Source organism: Anguilla anguilla, chromosome 5 (assembly GCF_013347855.1).
Source record: "Anguilla anguilla isolate fAngAng1 chromosome 5, fAngAng1.pri, whole genome shotgun sequence".
In the NCBI taxonomy this organism is placed as follows: Eukaryota; Metazoa; Chordata; class Actinopteri; order Anguilliformes; family Anguillidae; genus Anguilla; species Anguilla anguilla.
This window is the reverse complement of record NC_049205.1, coordinates 11,688,461-11,714,377: the sequence shown is the minus strand read 5'-3', so window position 1 is coordinate 11,714,377 and position 25,917 is coordinate 11,688,461. Positions and strand designations below refer to the sequence as shown.

The window sequence follows — 25,917 nt, the reverse complement described above, 5'->3', positions numbered from 1 at the left end:
AGATACTCACAAATTTAAACCGGAGACACTATTTTGTCTGACTCTGTTGATGAATGGTATTTAGTTGAGTCTGAATTTGAGGATGAGGAGTCGCGATGGTTTGAGGGTGAGAGGTTGAAGAGCGAAGGTGAACTGGCACGCAACATCTTGTTTGAGGACACCTTGTTACATTTTCAATCGATCTGGGTTGCCTCAAGATACTTACTGAAAGTGACATAAAGATGTTTTGGTGATCTGTTTTCTAGCTTGAATTGCACAAAAAAAAAAAAAATCATTTTCTGCGTTGGAGCATTGCTGCCAGGATTTGCTTCCACTTATGGCTGAATGGAAGCAAATCCTGGCAGCAATGCTCCAACATCTAATTGTTATATCAGCAAAGGGTGGACCAAAAGTATGTTGGATGTTCACATACTTTTGGCTATCTAGTGTAATCTAATCTAAGCTCTAAACAGTTTTTCTAAACAGTTTTTACAAATACACAGTGGAATGGTAAATGTTCATTTAACCTGGTTTATACAAGTTCAATAGGGATCAAATGTACTTTGTCAGAGTTTAATGCTGAACATTTATTGTGCGCTAATTTAGGAGTATAACAACTTTTAGCATTGAATTCACCCCATAGATCACATAGTTATGGCTCCTGAAAGATGATCATCCTTCATGCAGAGAAGTTATTTGCAGGTCAGGTCTACATCATTGGTGCAGCCAAAATCCCAGTAGTTAACTGTGGTTTACTAAACTGGGCATGAAAAATAAGCTATAATGTATGTTCTGGGACACAGTGGTGGATTGTGCCCACTGGCAGAGGAACTGCAAATCTGCCATTGCAGATTGCTTGGCAAATGATGCAAATGGGAGGGCAATGAGCTTTAATGCGCTAGTGGATTATTACACTTATGGCAAGGGACCCCCCTCCTTCTACCCCCCTCCACACCTCAACTAGGTGCTTCCTCAAGGAGCGGGATACACCTCTGAGCCCGCCCGCCCCTCACATTTATTTCCTTGGGAGTTCTAGGCGGGGCTGCATGCCACATACACACAGCCAGCGACTTCATACGTTTCCCTTCACAAACCGGGGAATAAATTAGAATGACAGCGGTGCTGTGAAGATTTCATGGTTGTCACTCTTGTTTTGAGGAGGACCGGGGCCTTCTCCCCGCTGCACATTTGCTCCTGATTCCGAGTACGCATCGGGTTTTCAAATTTTCAAAGCTCCACTCCATTTTTCAATTAACGCCTCCTCAACGGCATGCCGATACTCGCCCTGAGTAGCTACAGTGGCATTCCTTAACACAGTGAAAATGAACTGACACCCGTTGTTTCATAAAAAACAAAATTTAATTTAAAAAAATGAATAAATAAATAAAGTACATTATGTATGTGTGATGAATGTTATGCAATAAAGACGAACAGTTATCCTTTATCGCTGACAGCAGAAAGATTAAAGATTATCATAACCACATTTTAAAAGACATATGCTCACTGTCCCTTCTGATGTGAACCACGCTATTAATATGAAGCCGTTTCTTGAGATTAGTGTAGGCCAATCACTTTGGGGCAGTAACAGCCCGGTGGTGCTTGTCGCAGTGTGACGCTCTGGCTTGCGGAGGTGTAAATTGAGGGTTTTGAGCCTGTCGGCGAGGTAACCTGCCGTAACGTCCCTGTGATTACCTTTAGAACCAAATTACAACCAAGACTCCTGAGCAGGACCCTGGGGAACTTTCTGGGATCTCTGAAATGCTAATTACAGCATGGGAGGCATTAGGACGGGCGATAATTGGACATACCAAATTAGGGTGAAAATTAGACGTGTTCAGCTCAACAGTGAGTGCAACAAAATGCACTTATTCTGGAAAGGAGCACTAAACACATTCAGCATCAGAAAAATGTATATGGCACATGCATAACTTAATTCAAACTAGATTCATAGGCCTATAGAGAAATGTTAAATATTTTAACCTAATAATGGCATTTTTATTGCCATTATATATTTCAATTTATATATTTTAAAAAATGCCATTTCTTACAATGCAATTTTATACAAATGCATTCATGTGCAGTACTCATGCAGTGCGTACACGTGAATGCAAATACTAATGCATAGTTAGTATGCTTTCACAATTTAGCTGGTGAACATTGATAAACTGTATATCGTATGCAATTTCACATAGGAGTATACACATATGCTATCATGTATTGAATGACAGACACATTGTCCATGATTTCATTGTATCAGTTTAAATTAAGTAAATGTAATCAGCATGCAATAAAGACATGTGTCAATGTTAAACTTCAATACTCAGCTATCAACGGCATTGTACAATGTGTTTCTCACTTGTAATTCCTTATTTCATATTCATGGGTAACATTACATTCAATGCACCTATTTAAACATTTTGTAGGATATCAAATATGTACCTCTATGTATAACAGAAGTGGGTCTCATTGAGGCTTTTCCCAGTGTTAAATTACAACTTCATGGTCTGACTGTGAAACACTTAACTAATGTCAGATGCTTTTAATTTTCAAATGGACTGTTTGGAGTGAAAGGTCAGATTTGCTTCCAGAAGATTCAATAAATGGGCATTCTTTCAGGGCTGATAAATAATTAGAGCAGCCAGCTAGCTGTTCATCTGAGATTGCCTCTAACCTCAGGTGATGTGCAGTTGCTTGCTGAACACAAGTTTGCAATAAGAACATACATGCATTACTTTATTGTATTGTATTGTTCGGTTGACTGCTGCTGTTATACACGGCAATACACATCGCTTACAATTAATGTTTCATCCACATTCACGGTTGGACATTCACCTGACATGAGTTATTTGAAACTCATTAGATCACGCCGGTCAAACACTTTTGTTAGTTTTCCTGGAAACTTGGTATTAACCAAAAGGGAACAAACAAAAATTAATTTATTGAGAATATTGCTGAAAATAACAATCATTTAAATAGTTGTACTCTTTAGCTCAAAGAGGTTCTCAGTCTTTTTCTGACATCTAAACAAATAAAAAAATTAAATTAAATTAATCTTTATTTTAATAAAGGCTCTCATCAGTCCTTTTGTCTTTCCATTGTCCTGCTTTGATTTCACCATCAGAATATTGGCTATGTAGTTATGGTTAGCAACCCCTAAATTATGCTTCTCCTTGAAATTGAGCACTCCATGACTCTTATTAAATTGAAGACAGCCTTTGTGGCCTCAGTTTTTCAAGTATGTGAATCATGCAATGAGGTTGAAGAAACAGTTTGATCACAGGTCTTTAAGTTTAGCCAATCACAGAGCAAGTTCAGTATTATTTCCTTCCTCTTCATAATATGAAAAGCCAAACTTATGAAATGATGTGGAATCAGCCAAAAACGTTCTAGTTCTGCCTGCTTACTTCTCCTTTATAAGGAATTTTATGAGTCCAAAAGATATTATCTGTACTATATCAGAGTAGAATATATACACTATCAAAATGTGTTGATGAGAATTTTATGATGGACATTAAGTATTATGCATTGGATGTGTTCCTACATTGTGTAAGTAGCCTGCGTCATAACTGCAGTGATTGTACATCTGTTAGGGAGCAGCATTACCCCTCCGTAACGCATCGTAACTCTTCAGCCAAGCACCTCGCGAAGGCTCGCGTACAGCTCCTAACAATCAACTGACGCCATGTTTCCTTGCTTGAGGTACAATGAGGTTCATCAGAAATGCACATGATGTAGTCAGCAATCAGCAGCACTCTGATTTTCACAGGATGAAATCAATACTTCATTAGAGGGATTATATGAGCTGTAACTGGAGAAATAAATATCCATAAAACGTGGCCGTTAGAATCCCAGGAAATGTTCCAGCTCAGTGTTTCCTACTTAATTCTAACCAACACCATGGGCAGGTCTGGGATGTTGGGAGTATTGTGAACCATAGGTTATTGCAAGGGTATCATCACTGAAACCACGACAGTGAATGGATCTTAGAAGATATCGCTGTCAAAACAGAATATATTTAATGTTATGTCACCAAGCTCATGAGTTCAAAAATTTATAAGCCTCATCGACCTTGTCATTCTCTGTTATCTGCCTTTCTTTTTGCCATTCTTTACAACTTGTCACGTGTTCCCTCCTCCTGGTTTTTGTTTTATTGTTTCTCACTGTTTTTATGTTTTCCTTTTTATCTGTTCAGATAGGAGTTGAACGACACAGAGGAGGTATTGGGCAACACCCTCATCTGGTTTATTATCGATTCGGCTATATGATTACACATGGTGAGCTAAATTGTTCTCTCCGTGTAGGTCCTTTCATCTTGTTTTCGAGGGTTTGGTTAAGCAGCATTTTAATCAGAGTATCTGTGGTCCCATAGATCTTCCCACTCACTCCCACACTGTGTTGGGCTCTTTGCTACATCTAAGAAAATGAAACTGTGACCATCGGTTTATCGTTGCCCTAACCGCTTTCATTCCATTTCATCTCTACATCATTTAAAGGGATAGAATCGCAGGCGAATTGGCTGTGTAGAGTTTGGTAGTCTTGTTCGCCACTGCCCTGGAACACTGCAATTTCATTCCGGTACGTAGCCTAGTGGTCTCGTTCACAAAAATCAGGACAACAACAAACAGCCACAAAAGAAACAGAAATAGGAAAGAAACGTGGTAGATCCCACTGCTGTACAGCTTACGTACATCAGAGGCATGGAATATTGCCATGCAAATAGTGTTTAAAGGGAAGTGTTATCATTTCACTACATGCGCTTAAATGGATTGAGGGGAAATCGCAAGAACCAAGGTACTATTAGCTGGCACGATAGTTATCAAGCAACGCTGTTAATTTGAAATGTTCTAATTAATGAGGTGCCCATGCAAGCGCCGTCTCTGATTATGAGGAAATGCGAAGTGGCTCATACGGGAACTCTGTTTTGTGGATGGAATTGCAAACGATGTCACATAAATGATTGTTTGTGATCACCCAAGCTCCACGGAGAGTTTAGCGAAACGTGCAATTGCCACACATTGTTTTTGGTTCCCTGAACATATACAAAAGATCATCGCATGGCTTTATTTTTATTGTGGGACAAAGAAGGAGGAAAGGGAACAGGCGTAAGAAAAGACAATATGTAAATGAGAGAGAGGGGGTGGGGTACCCTGCCATCCCAGCAGGGTTTTTTTTTATTTGTGCTTTCAAAATGCTATTTCAGTTTAGCGTACAGTATGCTTCTGACCGGCCTTTTTTATGCAATTAAGGATATTTTAGATACTTACAGAAGTTTCTTACGACTTGGCAGGTTCACAGACGCCGGAGTAGAGGCATTAATGGGTCTGTGGTTTAAAGCAAGAAAATACAGGTAACTCCAAATGGGCTAGTACATTGATGTTATGCTCGCAGACACAGTACATGTGTATATTATTATTATCAAATTGAATATTATTACATTTTGAAATTACATTTAATCTCATCTTTGTTCAGACATATTCTTTCAGAGACCGCTGCATCCAAGGCACAGCTTCCTTAATCAACAGGACACGTGACAGAAACGCCTCAAAGCAGCAAAAATTCAAAAAGGCTGAAAATGTTTTTTTTTTTTTTTTTTTTTTTTTTTTTGTGCAGTTCAAGCTAGAAAACAGATCACCAAAACATCTTTATGTCACTTTCAGTAAGTACCTTGAGGCAACCCAGATCGATTGAAAATGTAACAAGGTGTCCTCAAACAAGATGTCACGTGCCAGTTCACCTTCGCTCTTCAACCTGTCACCCTCAAACCATCGCGACTCCTCATCCTCAAATTCAGACTCAACTAAATACCATTCATCAACAGAGTCAGACAAAATAGTGTCTCCAGTTTAAATTTGTGAGTATCTTAGCTAACATTAGGCATGCACAGGCAGTACAATGGCTACCGCTTGGCCGGACCATCTGGATGTAAACTAAAGTCTGTCTATCATCAGTGGAAAATCCAGGCTAAAAAAGTAAACATCCTCCCCAGTATTTTGTTCCAATCACCTGGATTTGCTAATTAGCATAATTCTTCAGCCAGGAGGTAGAAGTAATTAGTGAAAAAGATGCATATGGAAGGACTTTTACATTCTGACCCCTAGACTTTCCACCTCTGCTGTCTAGTCCTTTACATTGGGAGTGAATATTGTGTGGCCCTTATGGAAAGAAACTGGCACAAAATAAAAATAAATGTTTATGTTTATAATTGTGAATAAACATTAACAATTATGTGGCAATTGCAGGGTGCTGAGCTAGAGTTTAAACCTCAGGTTTGAACCATTAGACTACATAACTTTGCAACTGGAACAGTTATCTGAATGTGAAATAAAGAGTAGCTCTTCCAAGAACACAGTTCTGTAGTGTAGAGGTTAATACCTGAGGTTTAAACTCCAGATAAGCACGCTGCAATTGACCGACTGTGTTCATATGTATAGCCTGTAGAAACATAACATTGTTGCACAAGCTACTTGAAGCTACTTTTTGTTTGAAGTTACTTCATTTTCTTTGTTTAAACCACAAACCCATGATGTTCTTACACTGGCTATCAGTTGGAAGAAATTGGAAGCGAAGAGCTTTTGTGGCTTATTAACTGAGATGGAAATAAGTACTCGCGCAAAATAAAAAATTGATTTTTTTTATGCTCAAAATTTTAGTGAACCCTATGAAAATAATGTGTCCTTATGTGTAGCCTCTAGAAACATATCTTGGCTGTACAAGCTGCCTGGAGTTACTTTATTTTTGAAGTTAATTTATGTTCTTGCTCTAAACCAGCAACCCCTTGATGCCCATATACTGGTAACTGTAAAGCCTCGAGTCAGTTGGACACTTCTGCAAGTATATGAAATATGCTTCATTACACTCGAACAGTCTGAGCCACTGAAAAACATACACTAAAACTGAAATGTTTACATCTAAAAGGATACTCAGCATTGTTGCAGTTACTGTATACAGTGTCATGTTTAGAGCAATGGCTCATCAATTGTTTGGCAGAAATTAATTTGGGAAATGTGCGGCCTGTAAGCAGCAACGCAACCCAAGAAGGTCTAACTCAGTTCAGCACCGTACAGTATTCCGTATTGATTGTACAGAAGCCCGCGTTTGGAAAGACCCGTTGCCGTGTATACACGGGAGCAATTACAGCGTGCAAGGAGGGAGACGGGAGCAGAGACCTGGCTGGAGGCGGGGTTTTCTGAAATACCAAACGGCTAACCCCTTGAGCCGAGCATCTGCTGAAATCAGTGTCAGCGGCCCGCCCTCTGACTGCACTCCGGCTCCGGTCAGCCCGCATCACGTCCGGCAAGGCGAGGTCCTTTCTGAGAGGTTGTGGGAAAACAAAGAAATGCTCAAAGGTGAATGAAGAAAGGAAACGGAGGAGGGCGCAACCTAAGCAACGCAGGAAGTTTAGTCTGAGTTTATAGATTTTTTTGTTGTTGCTTTGATGCCTCAGTGCTACATGACAAGGCCAAAGAGGCTGATGCATGCTATGTTCACCTGTAAATAAATAAATAAATAAATAAATAACCTCCTTTTTGCATAATTAATATGCTCTTATTTAATGTATGTTGTCAATGCTGCTGCGGTCTAATAAATGGCAGTTCATGAAATTTAATATGTGTAAGTATATTAATATAAATATAATACTATTTGTTCGAGGCAATACAAAAGGGCCTGCGATGTTGTTTAACATTGCTGACAAAGAAACCACAGTCACATTTCCAAGTGCCTCATGTCCCTTTTTAAGAGGATTATTTGTGCTCCTCAGGTAACTACCTTGGGCTTATTATGGTTCAGTTGTCCTGAGTAGCAATACAATACACAATTGATGAGTTCCGGATAACCAGTCTCTCATGTGGTCATAAAACATTGTGCCGAAAACAACGCATAGAGCAAAAGTGAATTAGGTATCAGATGGCAGGCACCAGGTGCACAGCATGGCACAATTACCAGTTCATACAAGCTGGGCCTCCGTGTTCCCCTTTCCCAGATTTCTGAAATTAAACAGGCTTTGGCTTAGCTGACTGCTTGCTGGACGAACTCCCAGGCCGCTTGAGGGACTGTTTGAGTTGGTATTCAGTAGCCAGTAGGGGGCACTCTTCTCTCTAGCCCTTGTAAACACAATCAAACCCCCAGCACTGCATTGAGGATTTTGTGATGTCTCATCACATGCACAAGTGAATAAATTGCTGTACCTGAATTCTGATTGGGCTCTTCCTATACCTTTATCTAATAATACGGCAATTGTCCAGCCTAATGTAGCCCTGGTTTTCTTGCAGCAAGAACGATGGATGTAATGTTTATACTGGCCTCTCTCCTCCCTCCCTCTAAATAAGTGTGGTGTTCTTATAAACCCTAAATGCAAAGCATTTGTCATCAAATTATATTTGTCCTTAAATCAACAGACATATCCCAGAAGAAGGGGAATAAGAAAGAGCACAGCCGTCTATTAAAATAAAAGGAGCAATATGTTTTCAGATAAATTGAATTATTTCTAATTCAGAGCTGTGCATCTGAGAAAAGAAGACACCTTCCTGGTGTGATCGTGGTGCTACACGCTGTGGTGTTTGCAAGATCACAGTAGCGAGCTGCCTGACGGTGGAGCATTCCAGAAATCTAAAATGAGAAGGGTGACTGTTATCAGCCAAGAACAGCGGTAGCTGCGAAGGAAACTCTGACGTTGTTAGCGGGATCAGGTGGAGAGGGCCTCAGAGGTCTTGAGGACAATAAAAAGAGCTGTCCTACGCATTTATTCCCTGTAATGAGAGGCATGCGTATCTCACCCTCAGCATAATTTACTGTAAATTATTTTTTAATTTTAACAAGGATTGACGGGTCGCTGGCTGATTAGCTTTCGCTGGAAGGTATTGACAAAACTATATTTAAACCATGGAGGTCTGCTCTTTTTTGGTCATTTCAAACAATGGTATTTTGAGGATTTAATGACAGGTTACAAATGGTTTACCATGGAAATATACTGAACAGGCACTCAGGCATTATATGATTATTGGATTTTGGAAAGGAGTGGGTGTTTTCACAATAATTCAAATATGTTGGGTATTGTGCAAGAAAAAATATGTACATTACAAGCATTTAGCCAACACTCTTATCCAGAGTGACTTATGCTTAAACTTTTACATAACATTTATATTGCATCCGTTTATACAGCTGCATATATACCAAAGCAATGCAGGTTAAGTACGTTAAGTACATCGTTCAAGGGTACAACTGCAGTGACAAACCTGGGAATCGAACCCGTGACCTTTACAAGACCCATTATACTACAATGCCAATGTATGTACATTAGGTCTGTATGCATGTACATTAATGTGGTTAATCATTTCAATCTAATCTAGTTCATAAAATACTAATATTTCCTTTTAATCATGTATTGCCCTCGTGTGGTTACAGAGTGGTACTGACATAAAAATAAATAAAAAAATAGAAATCACATTGATCATTTTTCTGAAGTCACTTTGAAGACTTCTGAAGGAAGCTAACTGAAATACAATTGCATGACAAACAAAGATGAATAACAGATGAATAAGAATGAAAACAGTAATCAATCTATCATATAGAGGACAGACAGTTACCTAGAAGTTTATTTGTCATCTAGAGCCTGTGTTCCTTTGTCACTGAGGAGATGAGTGTGAGATATTTAATTATGTTTGACATCAATTCAGCTTTGCATCTGTAAATCTGTTGCAGAACCAGCACACCACACAATGTACCCTTTTACTGCACATGCTGTGTTCTCATGGAAACAGTCAGCCCACAATGGTAGATACCATGCTGTATATAGTTTAATATGTCTTATGGGTCAGATGCTTTCACACAAAGACCTAAAACTTGATATTTATCATATTGTGATGTTTATACATATGTCCAGTGGTTTTTTTGCTGTTTTACTGATGTCTTGAAGAATAGTATCATTGCCCTTGAATGAATATCCATGAATAATAGTCCATATACTATGGACCATTGAATGCTTTTTCCTTCAACTTCATATTATTTTGAAGAACTCTTAGCAATGCAGCTGCTGAAATTCAGTATTGTGTGTGTCACAAAAATAATGCTTTCCAGCTAGTTCTGTGATTGGCTAAGTAGAGGATTTTACGTAGATTACAGACAGGAAATATTTATTTTTGCATGTTAACTGCAGAGTTAATCTTCCTTCTTTTCCTCTTCTTTCTTCTCTTCTTCCTTAATGTCCTCTTCTTTCTTCTCTTCTTCCTTCTCATCCTCCTTCTCTTCCTCTTCCTTCTCCACCTCTTTCTCTCCCTCTGTTCCGACTTCCTTCTTTACCTCCTGTGCCTGGCCTTCTCCCTCCTCCTCCTCTTCCTCCTCCTCCACCTCCCCGGTGATCCTCTCCATGTGGGCAATGCGCTGCTTCATGTTGAGCTGCATGGTTCTGTAGTTCGCCATCAGGTGGGAGAGCTTCACATGCATGATCTCCAGGTTGCCGTACAGGCGGTCCACCTTCTCCTCCAGGTCCTTGGTGTCGGGCTTCAGGTTGGCGGGGTCCAGGTCGATGAGGCCATCCTTCATCAGGATCTGCCGGCCCTTCTCCTCCAGCATGCCCTTGGCCTCCGGGTACTCGGTCAGCGCCTCCATCAGGTCGTCCTTGGAGAGGCAGTACAGGTCGGAGTAGCCGATGCTGCGGATGTTGGCGGTTCGGCGGTTTCCCGCCTTGCTGCCCTTGATGTTCAGGATGCTGATCTCGCCAAAGTAGCTCCCGTCGCTGAGCACCACGAACTGCGTCACGCCGTCGTCCGCCACCACCGCCAGCTGCCCGTCCTTGATGATATACATCTCCCGCCCGATGTCGCCCTTCTTGCAGATGTAGTCGCCGGGGCTGAAGACCTGAGGCTGCAGCTTGAGCACCAGCTCGATCAGGAGCCCCGCCTCGCAGTCCTGGAAGATCCGCACCTTCTTGAGCGTGTCCAGATGGACAGTGATGGCGATTTCGGCCTTCAGCTTATCTGGCAGATACCTCAGCACGTGCCTCTCGTTTGCCGTCTTATTGTTGTTCCACAGGTAGTCAAACCACTTGATGACCCTGTCCTCCAGGTCCTTGCTGACCTTCCGGACGTGCATGTACTGCTTGATGCAGTCGACCCTGAACTGGAACTCGGTCCTGGCCGCGTTCATGTTGGTTATCATGGAGCCCACGTTACCCACGATGGTGGCGAAGATCAGCACGCCCACCAAAAAGTCTGTCACCACGAAGAAGAACTCACAGTCCAGGATGGGAGGCGGAGTTTCGCCGATGGTGGTCAATGTCATGGTGGACCAGTAGAGGCTGTACGCGTACTTCCTGAGCAGTTTCCCGAAGTCGGGGTGGCTGAGATCCGGGTAAACCCAGGTATCGGACCCAAAGCCGATGGCCTTGGAGAAAGCGTAGTATAGGCAGGCGTTCCAGTGGATGATGATCACGATGTACATGACCAGGTTGCATATGCGGAAAATGTTGGTGTAGTTGGTCCTCGTCTCCGACTGGATGAAGAACTCGAGCATGCGGCCGACTCGGAACAGTTTGTTCAGGCGAATCTCTGGGTAGTTCACCCCCAGGAAAAAGTACAGAATATCGGTGGGAATCATGGACAGCGCGTCCAGTTTGAACTGAAAACTCTGGACGTATCGATCTCGCAGTTTCTGTTCATCTTTGATCAATAAGCCTTGCTCCAGATACCCTGAGGGTAAAGAAAACAAAAAAGAAAGAGCACAAAGTTTAACCAAGCCACTAGTCAAAAATAACTTTTTAAATCTGAAAAAATAATGTCATATAAACAAACTCTGCTGTTCTCTTTCTCTAAAAAAGAGAGAATTTGACTTCTTTCACTGTGTTATCACTTCTCAAATAAAGCTTATTTATTTATTTATTTATTTATTTTATTTACTTTAATTAATCTAATTGAGAGAGAGAGAGAGCCCATACCAAATCTTATTCATCCTTGCAAATTAACTGACCTGTTCTTGTTCGGAAAGCCATGTCAGCCAGATATATAACGTCAGATATAAAGTCGATGATGAACCACATTACCAGATATTTTTGCTGCATTTCTTCAAAACAGGCTCTGCATGCAGAAACAAACACAGACAAACACACTCAGGTACAGACAGACAGACACACACACACACACAAGTAACTGCAGCATCAGAGAAAGACAGGCTTAAATTAAATATTTCAACCCTTTACGAATGAATTGAGCATGCCAGTTAAAACTGCCGTAAGCCCTGACGTGGCTGTTTAAATGTTTAATGAACATTTTATTTGACAGAATAGGTCCAGAGTAAATCAAATCTGAAAGTGAGCATTAAGTAAATTCACCATAGTGCTTGAGAAAATCATAAAATTTTAAAAATGTGCTCATCAATCAAATTGAACTCCTTGGAAACAATTTTAGCACATGACGTAACTACATAACTACCAATCTTTCTTGCATTATCAACTTGTGCACAATCAACTGCAGTTTATCATGGACCATGCCAAATACTTCCATATGATGAGGGGCATGCAAAGCACATAGAGGTTTGGACATGAAGGGTTACGATTGATAATTTCAATTGAACTCATGCCACATTCCCAGCACAGTTTGATTCCCCGATAACATAAATTATTCCACCCTGTCCCATGCAAAAGTTTCATAGCTATAGTAGAAAACAGATACTCTTATTCCCAAAACATCATTGACATTATTGTACCTGGCAATTATCATGGTCCAGTTGTACATTACTGGCATGGCGATGACAAACAGCCATTTGTAGTAAATAGCATCTCCTGGGTTAATGACTAATATTTCTTTGGGCCTGCAAAACAGTTTGAAGAAACAACATAAATTAAACAGTTAACTGGAAAAAACGAAATATTGTCTGAGCTAGTCAAGGCCTTGTCGCACTGGCATACGCACCCTTCTTTTTTATCTTTCTCCTTCTCCTTTTCTTTCTCTTTCACTATTTGTTCTGCCTTTTCTTTTTCCTTTTCCATCTTCTTTTCTTTCTTTTCCTTCTTATCCTTTTTCCTGAATGAAAATGCAGGCATCATTTCACATTGTTTATTGTGAAGATAACATTAGACACACAGAGATTGTTTTTTTTTTGCTTCTTACTCCTTTTTCTCCTTCTTTTCTTTCTTCTCCTTTTTCTTTTTTGTCTTCTCATCTCTGAGAAAGGAATTGTTATAGTTACATATCGTTGGTATCACAATGCCAACAGAAACCTGAAAACTCATTCCGATTTCTCTGGAAACAGAGAATGAGCAGAATGATATGAAAACACAGGGAATTTTATAGTTATTAAAAAACATGGCCTTTATCTGGCCAGAAATATATCAATGAATCATTTTGTATCATTCATATACTTATCTATGGTTCCACCCCTTGCATAACCAAGTCATGTGAAAACAAGACCTAAGGCTTATTTAATTCAAGGGCATACATCTCTCTAATGAACTGTAAACCATAAACGGGCTCCACATTACAAGCACATGTCTCTCCAACTAGCATGCTGTACTCACTTCTCATTGTTATTGCTGTTGTTGATGTTGAAGAGACTCCCCGGGTAAGATTGCTGCTGTGCTCTGAACGAAGGTAAACATAATTTTGATCAATTCAATTTCCTTTTTCTAAGTAAGAACATCAGGCAAACATTATCCTGCCCACAAACACTGTTATGGATGCTACTACTCACACCCCGAATGATTCAGTAGAATATCTGCACTTGTATTTGTCCTTATATGATAATATGATAATTCAACTTGCCAAAGCAGATTCGACAGCAACATTTGCAAAATGAGGACTATGCATATGAAATGGGGTGTCTGGGGTATATTAAAAAAGTCATGTATTTATGTATGTATCATCATTTTAATGTATTAATTATGGTTGATTCACTTTTAGATCACAAAGCAAAGCTAGGTGGCATTTTTACATACTGTGATTTAAATTTGGAAGTTGTGCTGTGTCTTTACCCAACATATAATTTATATGTTAGCTATAATCAATTCATGTACACAGTTTTATAACATAAGTGAGTGGAAAAAAATGAGGAGTAAAAATCTCTTGGTCATTCTCAAACATAAACAGATCCTCAAAATGCAAATCGCCATTTAATTGGACTTGCAAGAGCAGATTTGACACTGGTAATGTTTGCTGAGAAAAATGTGTTCATGTGAAATTTCTGATTTTTATTAGATAAGTGCTGTTGTATTTCTTTCCACCATCATTCTACTTTCATATCATGAATGCTGTGTGTTTGAAAAGCCTGGAGGGCATTATCGACAATCAATGTCCTATATTTAAAAGCTATATTTGAAAAGTACACAAATAAAGTATGTGTATGTATATATAATTCAAAAGTTCTGTCAGTATGATTGTGCTTTGAGGGCCGTGACTCACTTTCTTTCCTCGTTGACCTTTTTGGTGTCCTTGCCAGTGTCCTCCAGGACTGCCCGCGGGGGTATCAGGTCAAGACATTGAGTGCCAATTGTGGTTGCCATGGCAGCAGGTTTGTCTGTCATCACAGGCCCCAGACAAGGTCAGTGCCAGATGCTGCATCAAAGCAAAGCACAGCTTTAAAAAAAAAATCACAATCAGGAATTCCCATGTGATCATTGTTGATTAAAAAAAATTGGATTCCGGTCCATAAAACTTTCTTACTTTTATTTTGAGATTAAAGTTCAGAAACAAGGCTTATTTTGAGATTAAAATGCAGAAACAAGACTTATTTAAAGTGGAAAAAAGCTTCCGCTGGACGTGTTTGCGAGACGTTTCAGCCTGAGCAGAACGCAGATATGAACACTGCCTGATAGCTTGCACACCCTGTGGTTGCATTCTGTTCCTTATCGGTTTTGAAGCAGCAAATTCTGCAGTATCTGTAACACATTATATTCACATAGTCATGGTATAAGTGTATATGTAATGAATCATGATTCTGAAGGCAGTGTAGCCATTGCAGTGTTACTTTTCCAGTAGAAACTGCTGTATTTACTTAACGAAAATGGCAATCATTTGTGATGATGTAATCGACAGGAAGAAGATGAAGAAAAAGAAGATGATGATGAGGAAGAAGAAAAAGAAGAAGAAGAAGAAGAAGAAGAAGAAGAAGAAGAAGGAAAAAATGCCAAATCACCCACGTTATGGCTTTATTGTGCGGAGGTGTGACGTTTTTGTGAATTTTGTAAGTTTACATGAGGTTAGAAGTTACAGAAGTTAATGTTCTTAAGGGCTGAGAGTCTATGGTCATTGTGATTATTTCTGTAGGAAACCCTGAAAAGTGCCCCCTCCTTGCTGCATAGGTATGGGGCATGCTGCCCCACCAAGCCGTAACTCGGCGGGATGGCATACCTGCCATTCCAGTTCCATCTCAATCGCAGTCGTTCCCTGTGGCGTTGCACACGCAGTGACGGAGCATTCGTATTCATGGAGATCATTCACTGCTCGAGCAGAAACAGGGACTGCCCTGTATTCAATCTCAGAATCTCTGGAAAAATGCTAAGTCTCTCTCCTCTATTTAGGATCTATCTCAATGGCTATTGTGAACCTCAGTATTTGTGGTTAAAAAAAGATTACCAATATGTTATTAGTCCTGCAACAGTTAGTCCTATACAATATGTGAATATACACAATGTTCAAATGGAAAATGAAGAAAGAGTAAGCTTAATCATTGTAAGAAAGCTGTAAAACCAAAAATCAGTATTTGACTTTACCGGAGAAAAACTGCTACTTCATTGTAATACTTACAATAAAACTTACATGACGGAGGAGACTATTATGAAGTATTGAATCATAAATAATATTCAATGCAGTGAATTCAGTGCTATAAAATGTATTCATTTTTTCTCTTTAAGCTCTGCTTAATTAACTAAATAGTCAAAAATCATTTGCATATAATCATACATCAACGAATTCAGAATGTTACAATATCCAGTTACTCTGAAATACCAGTCACTTTAAGACAAGCTTTACCTTTACTTAAGTGCACTCGCCCTGCTAGCACTCAGCGTTGGTTCGGCTCTCCTGTGAACGAGCGGCTTCTACATGCTGACATAGACTCCCAGAGGCAGAAGCAGAAGCAGTGCAGCGTCTGAGGCCATCCCCGAAGACAGAACCAGACGCAGGCACCGGGTCTAGTCAAAACAGCCCCGTCCCCGGCCCCTCGGACACGTAGTTCCCAGACACCTCCGCTGTGGATCGGGCCAGTCTGCTGGAGGAGGACTACGCGGCGCCCTCAGTGGGATTTGGGGATTGGGGACAGATGAAAATGACAAACGCAAAGTCACCGTTATCCCCGGCACCCATGCGGAGAAGGGCTCAGAAATATGGATGAGAGTAATTAGCAAGCAGTAAAGAGAGTGAGATACAGATGGGGTGGTTCCATTTAAACTGCCCTTTTGAATTTATTAACCTTTCTGGTAGGCTGGGGGTGGCAGAAGAATTGGAAACTAATTTTTGTGAAGTGAAAGCATTGAATGTAAACGCCAAATACTTAACTCCTGGTGATACCACGGCAGCTTGCAATTTTTCATAAGCATTTTAATTGTGTTGGACAAATCCTTACAGGGACAATAGTCAGCTTGTAGAATAATGCTTTTGTTGATATTCTTTGGATTCTCAGTCCAAGGGGTGACACTATTATGCATTTGCATGCATCCCATTGACTGGCTGTACTCGTGATGTGGGCCAAAGTGTTATGGCAGACGTGCTGAAGCTACTGTACCACACATTATGTGTTTCAGTCCTACTTTTCTTATTCAAGTCAATCAGAGAGGAGGGGAGGGGGCTATTTATTTATTTACTTACAAAAGATTAGTTTAGCTTTTGGTACATTTATCTTAGCTATATGAGCACTATTGTCGACAGTTAAACAATTACTGTATGAATACTCGTAAAAAGAGTAAAAGTATGTATAAAAGAAGCACCCTCAGGAATAAAGAGAAACTGTCTCTGTCCTTCTTCTCCCCTTTTCTGCACTCTCTTCTCTGCTTCAGGCACTGCCCTGGTGCATGATGGGACTGCGGGCCCACCTGTTGGTGAGTTCACCTTGAGCCCCGGTAGAGCAGAGCATTGAAGATTACTACAAGAGCTTTTTTTCCCCAGTTCTGTCCTGTCAGCACTCTATCCTGCCAGATCCCTCAATCCTATTAAATCTAGCCTTCTGCCTAAGGGAGCCTCATCCGCTCCAGCAGACCCACCGACACTTATGCACTGTGCTAAAGATGGTGGAGGATAAGTTGTGAATGTTAGTTTGTGCATCAACAGAGAATGGTGTCCGTGAGATGCAATCACATTCTAGTCTACCGGGAAATTACTTGATATGCGTTCAGACTGAATATTAACATGGATATTCAAGCAGCATATGGATCTTGAGCAAAACAATGATCTAGCTAACCAGCCTATTTGTTGTCTGTGCAACTTTGGCAGCTTAAATGCATTAGTTTAGCAATCCAATCAAGCAAGGCAACTTCCAGAGCAGTTGTCAAACCTACACAGGGAAGCACTGTGCATTTTCATCAGTACATTTTATTGACTGACCAAACCTTGCTAATGCATGATTAAAAATGTAAAATATGATCATTTTGTCAGTGAGATAGATCTCACATGTGACAAGATTGGAAAAAATCCCACAAATTCTCATTCAAACTATAATGCATAATGTTGTTCTAGTGAACAGGAAATGTACAAAGCTGGTGCTCTTGGCACCACCGTATCCTTTCTACTTCAACTCAGCAAGAGGTTGAGCAATGCAGCAATCTGTTATAAAAATAGCAAGCCTTTTGCTGTTTTAATTGTTCTGGGTCCATGTACTATGGGAACACTGAGCAAGCACCTGCAGCTTCTCTGTTAGAGAATATAACCTGCTGATCGTGTTTTTGATTGGATTTGACAGGTGGCAATCATCTTTTGTTGACTCTAGTTGATGGGAGTGTCTATGCCCAACTGTGTGCATTTTCAAATGAATTTCCTTTCATTTTGGTTTTCAGATAAGTGTCCAGATACGTGTTTACTATTGGAAGGTAAATAACTAATAAGGATCTTGGAAGCCTGTTTGGAGAACCATCTCACGATGAAAAGGAACATTACTGTAAACCATTTAGTCCCAAACTTACACCAAAATATGATACCATTTGTAGTGAGAATAAGGCAGAAGATATATTTTATAATACTTTTAGCTAGTGTGAATAATAGATGAAAAAGATTTTATACATTTCTTGCAGTGTGAAAATATATGTTTTCACAAATTCAAAATGAGAAGATGCACTGTTTTTACAGGATTGCTGTACCAATTCACTATTCCTCAGAATTAAAGTAAACAAGAATAATCTTAAAATCGCCTGGATTAAATTGTGTACATCCACGTACCATGTCAAAACTGTTGCTACCGAGTCGTAACACCCCCCCCCCCCCCCCCCCCCCCCCCCCCGGACCCCGCCCCAGGAGAGGTGAGGCACTAGTTCACGGGCAGACAGGTGTCCAGCCGCTTAGAGCCGCTCAATGGAAGGGCCGAGGGAGCAGTATCCGTGACGATGAAGGGGGCGGCGGCAGTATCGCCTCTGACAGACAGGTGCTCTGGGGGAGGGAGGCAGGGCTGGCAGGGAGGTCAGCCACTATCCATGGCCTTCGCAGGGGAGTTTGCTATGTTGATGTCCGGAGATGGGGTCGCCACAGCATCTACAGCAACGGTGTCTACAGTGACAGAGTACCACTGCAGCAGTCACCCGAATAACATTGGTGGGAGCCACTACAGCTGTAACATCTGGACCCTGTGTTTCAGTCATGGCAGGCTCCGCCTCCTCAGCCCCCTCTGCTTCTGTCCCATCAGAATTTGGTTCATAGATCACCGTGTTCCCCATTCCTCTGAATGGATATCTAAGTGAGAGACAGGAGCTGCTGTCCTCAGACTGATACAAACAGGAGTTAACTGCACCATAAATTTAAAACCAAACCCATCTTCTTTATGAAGTATGGAGCTGGAGGTGTCCTTGTCAAAGACTTACTAAAACTACTGCCCGATGCATGCAACAGAAAAAGGTTTACCACTCCCTCTTCCTTTGAAGCATCTCCTTTATGAATCCGAATGAAAGACAGAAAGGCACAAAGAGGGAGAGAGATTAATACAGCACCATGCAGTAAATCTGAATAAGTGATTTTTCACAGATAAAAGACATTTAGCAAAAAAGGATCCATTCAATGTGCCTCCAAACATCAATAAATAGGTGTATCCACATGAGGAGAGAGAGAACTTACCTAAGGACTGCCCAGACAAATAAACTGACAGATGTTCTGGGAGTGCTGGGACCGTGTATTGTGTTTTCCAGTGATTTCCCAGCAAAGTCATTTGAGCAACAGCTTGTGTTGCTACAAAAGAATAATGAAATGCAAAGTCTGTCCACTGGCATGCAAAGAAGACACTAAACAGAATGAGCTGTGTCATTAGAACCGTACAATATTACCACTGTGCAGAATAAAGGTTTATAGGGACACTGCAGGTGAATGTGGAAATAATGTAGCATGTAATCTCAGGTTATCTAAGCACTGATTAAATACAGCAGGATAGCCAGACTGTTCAGACAATAGGGTGGTGGAGTTTAGGAGATTATGTTCTTAAAAGGATGGAGAGAACAGAGAGGGGGAGGGAAACAGGGCATCTACAGCCACAGCCCCTGGGTCTTCTTGTGCTGGAAATACAAAGGGCAAAAAGTACAAGGGGGGAAAAAATCAATGTGACTATGAAACGTGTTTGTACTGTTTGCACTGCTACAATGTACTTTTAGGTACTATCAATCGAGTGCAACAATCATGTCAGATACCAGTTGATCAGAAACTGAACTAAAGCTCAGGGTGAGCGTGTCTGACTAGGATTTAAATTAAAGTCGGTTAAAGAATTTTGGGCTTGCTTTCATCAAATGATGCAAGCAAGTCCTGAACTTTTTGCTGGCTCCAATTGGCCTACCTGCATGTCTTTGGACTGTGGGAAGAAACTGGAGTACCCACAGGAAACCCACACGGACGCAGGGGAAACAGCCTCCACTAAGAAACTGCAACCTCCACAGAAACTTCAGACCGGGATACAAACCCAGGACCCTTGAGAGGCTTGTTACCCTGAAGGACAGGATTGCTGTCTCGACTTAACCGTAAAGGGTGTAAAACTGTTTTCCTGCTGCTTAAACATCAAATTTTCATATTTGAGTCCCTTAAGTTTAAATGTAACCTATGGAAACATGATAACTTTTCCTGAAGAAGGATCCCAGTATTTGTGGTTCTCAAACCTTGTCTTAGCCAGGATAAGTCAGTCTTTAATTAAACATAGTTTCCTGTCAGAGGTAGCAAATCACATGCTAGCAGTTGTTTCCCCCTGTTCAGTTTTCTTCCCCAAAATCCAAAATCTTACTCTTCAAAAATCAAGTCAACTATGTTCAAGTGTGTGCTCTACGTGGTTTATAATTCCCTCAAACTTCCAGAAGCTAAACTTAAAAATGTGTGTAGTTCATAAGATGCTAGTTCATTCCTTGTAATTTAGTAAAACATATTTTATTCCTTATTTAATTATCTTGGCTGTGTCTATAAATCCATATTTATGTCTGCACAAAACAAAGAGTTCAATAAATGTGCTTGAGGCGAATTGTATGTTCTTCTGACAATGTTATGTGTCTGGTGAAGGACAGCATTCAAGGTCAGTCTGGAGATTAGATGCATACCTTCTCACAATTTTGTATTCCTCTGCAAAAAAGTGGCATATCTTTTAAAGATTTACTTTTTGAACACAAGTCATTCTTGAAGGTTTATAGTTTTAAAATATCCAAGGAACTGTGATGTTTCCATTTTAAAATAGACACAGTCCAACATTACCTTTTTTCTCTGCTGTACTGGAGTACTTCCATCATCCAGTGAAATTGCAAAAGGTAGATAATAATACATTCCCTTTCTTTACCCCATTTTGATCTTTACATTGTACAGTTCACACTACATGTGTGTTATTCTTTGTGAATAATATTTTTTTGGCACTACCAAACAACTCCAACGCAACCCAGAACAATGAGGACACTGAAACAATGATTGTTTTCAAATTCTTATTGCAATACAGTGCCATCAATGGCATACAGCATACCGTATATATAATTAAATGTCCATGGTCACATGAATACACACAACATTTTCCTGAAGAACTGAGATCTTATTCACGGAAGGACATGTTCTGGATACCTACAGAGAAAATATATAGACTACTCTGTGCAGAGATACTGTGGAATACGGTTCTGAACACATGGCAAGCATGACATGCACACCAAAGCTGTTGTGTGAAGCTGTGACTTTGACCACCAAGGAATTTTTTTAAAACAAAACAACAGAGAGTCACAAAAATTAGCATTATCACCCATGCTTCTTGTTTTGTTTGTGGAGAGACAGGATTATACATGTAGGTGAAAATTACAGTTCATTAGAAGGTTACAGAAGCAGTCGTCTTGGTTAGCATTCGTTATGGCTCATAGTGTTTCATAGCACTGCATTGACTCCTGTGGAATGTATGCCCTAAGGTGCTGCTGGACCCTGTAAAAAAAGACGAAACAATGTTTCAGAGATTACAGAAATTTAGTTCTTCTGAGTACTCCATTTTGTTGAAGCAAGAGACAAGTAGAAGACCGCAAAAAGAAAAAAATGCAAAGCTTACATTAAGGCCGGCCTGAGCAGGCTGTGCTGGCTGGCTTGACTGTGCTGGCTGCTGTGCTTGAACAGGTTCCTGGGGCAACTGCTGTTGGACTCCAAAACTCGGGAACATCTGCAAGGAAAAGATGCTACTTTTAAAACTGAATATTGAGCAGTGCAGGGCTGGATAAAAACATAAAAAATCCATATTTCCTTGAAAAATGTTATTATCCTTAAAAATTACAATCAATAGTTGCATGCATATATGTCAGTATTATAATATGGTGCAATGGCAGTACTTATTCTGTTGTACAGTTTAAATAAAGGACCAAATGTTCCTTATGTCCCCTGAAATTTAAGTAGAAACAAAATATTTTGAAGCTGCAGATTATCAATGACTGTATAACGCAATCATGCATGCAGTTAAATTTCTCACATTGTTCTGTTGAGGTCCTGTTGGTGGCAGGAATCCATATGGAAAAAGCTACAAAAGAATTAAAAATTAGTCAACAGAAATATTTACAGATATTCACATCATTATTTCCGATGCACCTCAACAGACATATCTGCTGTATACATACAAAAATGTGGAATATGCTCAATGAAATAAATTTTGATCTCACATTTGGAATTTGAGGGAATTGTGGAATATTTGGTATGGCGGGCATCTGGGGAACATTTGGCAACATCTGAAAATGCATTAAAAATATTTAGAATCTCAAAGTGAAATGTGTTTAACCTTAAAATAAAATGAATTCATTGAGGTTACCTGCTGTTGCTGTATCAAATCGTATGGGTAGAACTGAAATAAGAAAGACAAAAATAGCCATCATGAACCCCTCATGATGAAAAAGGAAAGAGGACTATTTCCTTAATGTGAATAATCAATGGAATGCCACATAAAAAGATATGTTTAGAAACATTCTGAATTAAATACAATAGCTTTCTCCCAGAAATTCATGCATTGGATCTACATCCATACAGAAAAGTCTCTTTTCAGGAGAGAAAGAACCCTTAAGACATAAACCGAGCCCGTCCTAAATAAATAAACAAATTAATATAGATACTAGAAAATAATAATAATAATAATAATAATTTGCCAACTCACAATTTCCATGCTCTGTCTCCCAGGAACCTTTGGGATCTTATATTTGATAAATGCTTGTGAAGGGAATGCCTGTCAAATTTAAAGTAAAATTTACAAATTTAAAGTAAAATTGATCTTATTTGGATTAACTTTAGCAATTCCTTATTGAGATTAGAGATACAGCAGTGTATATACATGTTTAAAGTATTTTTAGTTTTTACATGGCCTTTAGATTATAACTTTGAACTATTCAGGAAAATACCAAGATAGATATTTAAAGACCAACAGCATTGCACCACTCACTGATCCAGTCTGCTGCCCCCCTGTGACCTGAGAAGGAAATCTTGGAGGAAATACCTGTAAAAAAATAAATAAATAAATAAATCTTAGAATCAACATGCACAATCACAAACAGAAACCTCTGCAACTGCGCTTTCTTCCTCTGCCAATAAATGACTTCACATTGTCTGATGTTTTTCCAAATTCAAAAGCTATTGGAATAGTTCAGTCTAACTCTATGATATATGATGTATACTTATCATTGAAAACAATAGAGAATAAGTAATCAGTCCTTTGTGTTGTTATGTATGCAATATGTTTTTTTTTCACTTCAAAAATGAAGTGAAAAAAGTAAGTAGAAACAATATATATTGAAATTTGTTCTGCAAATTTCATGACAATGGCTAAATTAAGTCAAGCCTTACAATGTGTCTAAATGGATCTAAAGCACTAATGACACTAATGACAGTGATTGACACAGATTATCATTGACTCAGATTGTGGTCGTGTGTGGTTGATGGCTGTCATAGCAGCACTTCTCTCTGAGTTCAATCTGATATAGAGACCAGCGGAGTAAAATGAAGAGGACATACTATTTCCATGCTGATTGGGGCTGCCATTCCTGGTTGTTGGGCTGGTGGAGCTGGTGCCACATAGTTGGTAGTCCTCTGAAAATAAAAACAAGATATGAATCAGTATAACATCAGCATCTACCGTACATTATTATATCCATAACAAATAATGTTCTATAATCCCATAATAGTGCCATGTACTTCTCTTTAATTCAAGAGTGTGTCCAACTTTTTGCTACTTCTGTCATATAAAACAACTCAATAGTTCTTATTCAAGGATAAAATTTGCATGTTTTATGCATGTTTTATCCTCTTCTACCAATCTAAATACACTGCTCAGAATACTAAGAATAATCCTTAATGATTGTGAAATGTTAAATCAACTTGCCAATGTAATATTCATTTAACGTGTTATAGAGTTGGATTTCATTCTGTTTTGCATACTATGCACCTTTTACCATGTTCCTGATTGTGCTTTTGCACAACATGAACCTTATGCTGTAATGCTGAGCTCATCACTTACCTGTGGAGGCTGACTCGGCTGCCGTGGAACCCCAATCTGGGGCAGGTAATCATAGAGGGATGTCATCTGTGAACAATTTTTGCATCAGTCAGTGTCTGAGAGGCACGCACAATTTAAGAACACATCCACTGATGCAGAGATATCAAAATGATGTATATAATGTAATAATGTCCATATTGTGCATGTTTTTTTTGTGTGTGTGTGTGTGTGATTTTATTTTAGTAGCATTTTAGGACTTACTGGCGCAGCACATATTGTGCTCGCGAAGCACAGGCATGCAATCGCAGTCTTCATTGTTACAGCAAATTCTGAAAGATTAAAATGCGTAAGTTAATGAGTGAAATGTACCCTGTTCATCATTTGCAACAACAACCTTAATATCATAACAGGTCACAGGTTAGATGGTATAACAATGGGTAGTAGTAATGGGCCAGTATCACGATATACATGAAACAACCCCTTGCATGAGAGAATATCTTTTATTCTCTCAATAATTCACTGTGTAGGAAAGCCTACATAAATATTTCCATCTTATTTCCAATACAAATAAGTAGTGTGCATCCTTTTTTAATGGTGAATGAACCATGGCTCTCTTTTCCAAGCATCAGTCTGTTTGTAATTCAGCTGACCTGGAAGGTACTTTTACAGCTCACAGACTTATATCAATATTGAATGTATCCATGCAGATCTCAGAAACACCTAGTCAAACCACAGGCAGAATAGAGAGGAAAATGGGTAGAAATTTAAAGCCATATCACCTTTCCTGACACCACGAAGCACAGGGTCTTGAAGCATGTGAAGCAAGTTTGAGGTAAGCAATCAGTAGTCGCACTTTTAAACAGTTTGGGTTTGAACAGGCAGCCAATCAGAAGTGGATGAACTGCATTGGCGTCACCAGACAGGTAAGTCAATTGTTTCGTCCGGGGCTTTGGAAAATGACCCCATGGTAAAACATGTAATCTCTTTTAACTGCAGGGTATTTCTGATTGCACAGTCTGCCATTCTGCATAGCACAGCACTCTGCAAGTTTCCACAAATCAGGGAAATTATTGAGCTTGTCTTCATATAGTGAATGAATTCATAGATGTGAAGTCTCTAGCACATAATTCTGTGGCTTTTGAGTCTTTCCTCTTTCATCTTTCACTGAATCTGTTTACAGTGCTGCCCATTGTATATATACACGTTGCACATTTAGGTTGATTATCTTTTGTATGTGCCCTGTATGTGACCTTTTGTAGTTTTGTATATGGTTGCGCATGTGTGTGTGCTTGTGTGTGTGTATGTGTGTGTGTGCATGCATGCGCCTACATATGTGTCAGTACTTGGATAAATGTGTAGATCAGAAGCACAATTTGGTGTTGATGAGACATTTCTTTCTTCCTAAGTCCTTGAAAAGAAATAGGATCAGGTATCAGTACACCACATAATGTATTTTCGGGATATTGGTACATATGCACTAAGTATGTCTAGCACATTCAGCATTGAAAGTGGACACCGCTAATCATACACACACCAGGACTGAAGAGCAGACTTTCTCCAGTCATCCTCGGTGTCGTCATTGTCTCCTTCAGGTAGGCCCACCTGGGATGACACAGGCATCTCTGATTATGGGTTCTCTGTGGTTGGTTAGTCTAGCCAACTCACTGTCTCTCCAACACACATTTGTAGGGCAAGAAGCTACAAGAACCAAACCTTATCAGGGATGAATTTACATTCTAAAATAAGAAATCACTATATTTTGGCGATTGGACCATATTTGATAAATGCGATCTTACCTTTCAGTGTGCGATTTGTTTTAAAGAACAGGATTTACAGGGGCCACCTGAAATGTGAGGGCCACATAAG

General features: G+C 39.8%; 2 protein-coding genes across 2 annotated transcripts; both read right to left on the bottom strand.

Moving 5' to 3' along the window:
* Positions 1-10,134: 10,134 nt before the first annotated feature.
* On the bottom strand, positions 10,135-13,893 carry cnga1a (cyclic nucleotide gated channel subunit alpha 1a). The gene is given in 6 exon segments (XM_035418061.1): positions 10,135-11,663; positions 11,941-12,047; positions 12,676-12,780; positions 12,882-13,133; positions 13,487-13,549; positions 13,874-13,893. Coding segments are annotated over 6 exon segments (2,076 nt in total).
* A 7,305-nt stretch (positions 13,894-21,198) lies between these two features.
* Positions 21,199-24,858, bottom strand: LOC118227521 (protein app1-like). The gene is made up of 11 exons (XM_035418060.1): positions 24,831-24,858; positions 24,313-24,380; positions 24,073-24,138; positions 23,571-23,645; positions 23,002-23,055; positions 22,720-22,788; positions 22,381-22,413; positions 22,235-22,300; positions 22,048-22,095; positions 21,637-21,744; positions 21,199-21,515 (listed from the first exon to the last, which is right to left on the bottom strand). The coding sequence occupies exons 2-11, from the start codon at positions 24,364-24,366 to the stop codon at positions 21,498-21,500; spliced, it is 591 nt and encodes a 196-aa protein (XP_035273951.1). The 5' UTR covers positions 24,367-24,380; positions 24,831-24,858; the 3' UTR covers positions 21,199-21,497.
* Positions 24,859-25,917: the final 1,059 nt, after the last annotated feature.